This window comes from Anabas testudineus, chromosome 18 (assembly GCF_900324465.2).
Source record: "Anabas testudineus chromosome 18, fAnaTes1.2, whole genome shotgun sequence".
Taxonomy (NCBI): domain Eukaryota; kingdom Metazoa; phylum Chordata; class Actinopteri; order Anabantiformes; family Anabantidae; genus Anabas; species Anabas testudineus.
The window spans coordinates 19785595-19791643 of record NC_046627.1 but is presented as its reverse complement, the minus strand read 5'-3'; the positions used below and the strand labels follow the sequence as shown (position 1 = coordinate 19791643).

General features: G+C 41.3%; 1 protein-coding gene across 1 annotated transcript; it reads right to left on the bottom strand.

Moving 5' to 3' along the window:
• Positions 1–1735: 1735 nt before the first annotated feature.
• si:dkeyp-75h12.7 lies at positions 1736–5228 on the bottom strand. The gene is made up of 7 exons (XM_026353393.1): positions 5150–5228; positions 4836–4956; positions 4246–4415; positions 3836–4014; positions 3032–3194; positions 2453–2577; positions 1736–2340 (listed from the first exon to the last, which is right to left on the bottom strand). The coding sequence occupies exons 1-7, from the start codon at positions 5226–5228 to the stop codon at positions 2110–2112; spliced, it is 1068 nt and encodes a 355-aa protein (XP_026209178.1). The 3' UTR covers positions 1736–2109.
• Positions 5229–6049: the final 821 nt, after the last annotated feature.

Here is a 6049-nt window from a genome sequence, read left to right as displayed (position 1 = left end):
GTATTAAACTGCATCATAGTATTATTCAGGGACGGATCAACAGGGCACCAAGTTGAGCCACACTTGAGCCTCGTGTTATGTTCTTATTCTTCTCGTTTGTATCTCCACTATAGTAACAAACCACTCCACTCAGTAGTAGTTTTTTTAATTCAGGTAGTAACATAAATGCAAAACAAATCTCATTTATTACACACAGATTAAACCCCTGAACATAAACACAACTCACTCAAACACACTGTGTTTGTAAGTGTGTCCACAGCCTCTTATCAACCGTGATTCAATAACGTTCGCACATATTTACAGTTCAAAGAGTGATAAAAGTTTGGGTTATTACACAATTTGTTATCAACTTTGTTGAGTGTTTGCATGAACCTCCTCCCGTGTGTCATTGATATAAAAGATGAGTTTCAAGTGCAAAGCTCGTGATCCGACAGAGGATCAAGGTCACCACAGAAATCAGTGAGCTATAACATCCCACAGGAGTGCAAACCAACAAATACACAGAACACACACACACAAATTGAATCCATCGCACTGACAAACAGCAGGAAAGGCGACACACACACGTACTGCACACTTCTGGGTGCTGGAGGGAACAGCAGCTCAACCACTGTGGAATCAGGTGCTCATTCGCACAAGCCAACTTTTTTGCTTCGTACGTGAATCATGGCTCCACAGTGTGAGCAGTGTGTGGAGCTTTGGATAACCCCTCTGCTCTCTGTGGACTCTGGAAAAGGTAGTAGGAGAAACAAACAATGTTGGAAAGCCAAACCCCCAAGGCCTCCTCAATGTTGCGGAAAGAATGCAACACCAGCAAAACAGGAGGCAGAAAAGCACGATGTCAAGATGTTCCTTGTTTTCAAGAAGGAGGAAGAACGAGGTGTCGGTCACGGATAAGAGGCTGTGAGTCAGAAACATTTCAGAGGAATGAATGACAGAAAGAACAACCCTTTGTTATCACGGGGGGGAAAAAGGCAGCATGAAGTAGCTGTTGGCTGCATGTGGGGGGTCACAAGTTTTCCTAGTTCTTGTTTATGAAGTTTATGGTTTTGGACTGGCCTGTTGAGTGGCACTGGACCTCAGCACGAGAGGCTGCAAGCGAAGAACCGCAGCCAGATTTAGATTTTATCGTGGACATGCAAGTACACCAGAAAAACACAGCTCCGTTTGGCGGCGTCAGATAAACTATCTGTGCTTCATTGGTAAGTGTCACTCAGCAGCCGGTTCTCTGCCCACCTTCACGCAGCACTCTGACTCACATCGGACTCTGACAGAGGATTGTGCTCATACGTTTAAAGTCTAGAGCCACATTTCTATATCCTCATGCCAGTTGAACAGAAGGACAGCGTTGGAGGTCATCTGGTGGCCCAGGGGATGAGAAGACAGACTCCCTACAGCGTGCTGCCTTATAGTGCAGAGGCTCAACAAGACTGAAAGGTCAAGGTCATGCACAGAAGACCAGGAAGTCATAGACGTACATCGCTCTTACTAAAAACATGGCAGCAATTTTCTCTGGTGGGGTTTGAAACTCGCTTCAGGACCCTGCTGCTTACAAATGTTACAGTCCTGAAACCCTAAGTATTGTCTTCTTGAGCTCATTTTGTCCAACTAACATTACTAGAAATTAAAGAACAATAAATCCTTAGAATTCATTGGCTGGAACCAGCAAATTCATATTCTGCCAATTATTTGAATATGTTTTTTGATTATTTTTACTGAGGACAGTACAGTACAGTCAGTGTCATTATGTTTTACTGAAATATGAACTTCTTTTTGTTGAAAATGACCAAAATGATTTAGGATTTCTCCTTATTCCTGTTATCCACCTCCTCCCACTTAATTTTATAGAAATGGTTACAGAACAGTCTTTGGCATTTCTGTGCTGCCTTTTTCTTTTTATTTATTGGTCAATGTATGTGCTGATATTAATATGCAGCATCTCTGATCAGCTGTAACAGCCTGATGGACTTATCATCAGCTCCTGTGTTTTCCCCCATTCATCATGTGGATGTTTGAGTTGAACTGCTGCTTTTAACACATTTCATCCGGACCTTTCTTCAGGACTCAGTGGGTCATGTTAAAATGCCTCTCTGTCTTTCACTGCCCATTTCACCCACATGTCTCATCAGAGGACTGAGACACAGGTGGGATGCTGATGCCAGAGTCCAGGCCTCGCTCCAGCTCCAGCTCTCCACACGTGGAGGCCTGGTCCTGGTTGGAGGGAAGACTGGAGGAGGACTCAGTAGAGATGTGGTCATCATCCAACTCCACGTGGATGTCACAAGGGTCGAGTGGGACCAGGGACAGCGGGAGCAGCGAAACTTGATCCTGAATAGACACCTAGTGATAAAGAAACATTAAATATATCAGCTGGGAACATCTGACAAGGAGAAACTGGGAGTGTAGGTTTATATCACAGGCACAGAAAGGGAGACGACGAATTAAATCCTACTGGAGGCTTGGCTTGATTCTCTGTGGCTGGTGCAGGTCGTCTTGTTTTTTTCAGGAACACAGTGAGAAGTGTAACAAGGAGCAGAGAAGTCAGACCGATGCCCAGACACAGCACAGGCAACAGGCCTGTCAAGAGAAAACACATTTAGGTTGAACAAGTGCACAAGCAACAGTGAATAATTTCCCTCTCTGTGTGAACTAAGGAGCTGCAGGAGATTTAAAGAGCCCTTTGGACTTTGTTTAAGAGGTGGATTAAAAAATTAAACCTCAGCAAACAATCAGCATTCAGCTTGTGTGCCCTGCATATCTGGATCAAAACAAGCAGAAACAACCAGTCTGCTCCAACTTAATCTTTATTTGCAAAGAGATTTAGGAATTTGTCTTTCCTTTTATTACATTTGGAACCATTCACTCACATTTCTGCAGTGCACTGTAATTTTTATTCCGTTCTTTCATTGTCCTGGTTTCATACAGGACAAAATATTTTATATTCTTTTAAGGTAAAACACTGCAACTGAGCAATGAAAACAATCTATCATGCTCACGTCATCACATAAAATCCAGTGTGGTTGGCTCTCACCTGATTTGGAAACTGTCTCGACACACTGAGGGGCAGATTTTGGGGAGGCAGCCATGGAAAAGGTGGGAAAAGAGAAGTTAGCCACGGCGCAGTAGCTCTGACCCGGAGACAAACCAGAGAAATCGACGTAGGACACGACCTCCTGGGTCCAAACTGTACGAGTCTGTGAGACAAACACACAAGATAGAAACAATCAGAGCAAAGAGAGCTCCGTGTGTAAAGCAGCAAAGTTTATTTACTTGAACACTTCATTGTACTTATACTTATACTGTACTTCCCACTACATAGATTTTTATTCTGCTACTTCCACATCTTACCCCTCAGCTGCTGCTGTTATTTGCACAGATTAAAATGTTTAATACAAAAGATATGAGTTAGTAACTTTGTCCATATTTAAAGATGAAATTACCAACACCATATAAACAGTAATATCACAAATCTACTGTAACATTATAGTACTGCTTTAATGCATCACTAATAATCAATATATATATATATATATATATATATATATATATATATATATATATATATATATATATATATAACATGTATAACACATGGTGCAGCCATTGTAGTTATAGTTATATAACTTAGGTCATATTTTAAAATGTGGTTGCTACTGTTCCTGGCGTTAGGGATCTCAATTCTTCTTCCACCCCTGGCAGCTGCACATTTCTATATGATCCTTAGTCTACAGGATGTGAATGTTTGAAAGGCAACAAGTTCTTTTTTTTTTTGTGAAATGTCATAACAATACTATTTTGAAATAAATTTAAACAACTTGGATAACTGTGTAAGGACCTGGTGTTCAGAGTGGTTGAGCGTGTTGTACACAGTCACTGTTGTCCAGGGGTCAATCATTTCAGTGATGGGACAGCACCTCTGCATGGAGCACCTCCTGTTGGCAGCGCACGGGAACTGCACCTTCACAAGCAGCAGGTCATCGTTCAGAGAGACTGACACAGAGGGAGGGCTGAAAGCTGGAGTGGACAGAGAGAGAGCTGTTAATTATCTTAAAGCTCAGCATTAATTACGTGGCGATACCTACTGTCACATAATCACACACTAACGTAGACTTTTAAAGCATGGATCACAGAGCCTGCAGGTTTTCATCCCAGTGAAAACATGGGGACATGCTGGGAAACTTATCAGTAGTTCATTTTAAAATTAAAGACAAGAAAAACAGAAGTCTGTGGCTTTCAGTCACTGACTGAAATCACTGTAGTCGAACTTGCGTGGCTTGATCCAGACAGTGGAGATGGGGCTGAGGTGGACTCCGAGACGGATCATGTTGTACAGCTCGAAGTTTGAAAAGACCTGAGAGATGTCACAGCTGTGAGACGAAACCCAAACGCACCACGCGACGTCCTGCCAGGGGTCCCTGCAACACAAAGGTACACAAGCAACATGCAGGTGATGAAACGGATCATATTTTTCCCCATAAATAAAAAAATATATATAGGAAATGACATTTAACAATAGTCATATTCACACTGACAACAAAATAATTTAAGACATGTTTCCCCCCAAGATCAATTCATAAATGTCATAGGCAACATAAATAAGAGCCAATGTGTTTATGATTTATGTTAAAATGTCAGAACATTGAAATCACATTGAATGTTTTTTACATTTTAACAAGTCTGGGTTACTGTGTTTGTATCGTTTGGATTCAGCGGGAAAACATTAGTCATGTGTGACACTGAACCTGTTCAAGAAAATAGAAGTTTCTAAACATGTTTTTAAAAAAGGTGCTGAACCAACGCAAATGGTAACTACGAAGTGAGAGTAAGTCTCTTACCCCTGTGTCTTTGTCTGCACAGTGTAGGTGGTATTAGGACTGGCGTGGGGACAATCCCACTGCAGGAGGCAGCCTAAGTCCAGCGATTCCACTGCAGTGTAACAGACTAACCCAGTCGACCCTGGAAAGATCACACGAACTCGTACACCAAAATAGCGCGTACACACAGATGCTCATTGACCCGTTAAGTCTGATTGTCACAACTTTGATAACACGTAGAAGGACTGAGAGTCACAAAGGAGAGAGACAGACACACGGCTACAGAATAGTCCAAGTAAAAACACTTAAACTAAATGAATAAGCTCCGTACTCACCATTAATGAACAGGACGACCATGACACTGAGACCCACCTGTGCTCTCAACCTCCCCTTAGTTACACCTGATGTCCACATGACAACCTAGTAACCTCTGGATCAAGTGAGCAAGACTGTGATGGTCATAACTACAGCCAGGCAGTACTGGAAGTAAAGGAGTCCCTTTAAAGGAGCACAAAAACACTTCTGTGAAGACACAGGAGTATGTGGAACAAGCAGCAGGGGAGAACGATAGACTGGAGTGAGCAGGAGGGTGGAAGGGGAGGAGAGGGATAAGGATTTAATTGAAGGACAGTGATTTTGTAAGAGAGAGGAAGGGTTGTAATCTACTTAAAGAAGAGGACAAGGGAAAAAATTAGACTGATAGTTTGAGGTTGTTTTCATTATCATTAAAAAAAATACCAAAGGGAAGTTTTACTGAACTCCACCTGATTTATTTTCCTGTTTTAAGACCAGAAGATTTAACTACTCTAATGGAAACCTAAACCCTGACCACAAAAAAGCACCATAAAGACTTTGAGATGTAACTTTTATATAACTATATAACTTAACATTTAACCAAACTACATAGATGTTTCCACATTGTTTTATCCAGTCACACCTGATCCAGTCATCAGGTGGGAATAAAATATGGATGTATTCAGAGCTCTCTTTAATACATCGAAGGGGAAAAACTACTAAATGTTGTACATATCTAATTGCATCTTGCTGTGTATACTGTACTAACAAGCTAAATACCAACATGTTCATCAATTTATTTTAGTGTGTTACCATGCTGGCATTTGTTAATTAGCACTAAACAGGTACACTACAGTAGGTTTGCAGCTAGTTTGGTTATAACGTATTAGAGAAATCAAACATTTGACCTTATTTATGGTTAAACAGGCAAAAAGTAAAGT

Excerpts from the sequence above, each read along its gene's own strand:
- si:dkeyp-75h12.7 (XM_026353393.1), bottom strand. The coding sequence starts at position 5,228 with ATGTGGACATCAGGTGTAACTAAGGGGAGGTTGAGAGCACAGGTGGGT. Across the intron at positions 4,015-4,245 it reads GTTCGACTACAGTGATTTCA|CTTTCAGCCCTCCCTCTGTG; the intron begins GTCAGTGACTGA and ends TGTCCACTCCAG. Across the intron at positions 3,195-3,835 it reads TCAACCACTCTGAACACCAG|ACTCGTACAGTTTGGACCCA; the intron begins GTCCTTACACAG and ends TTTGTCTCACAG.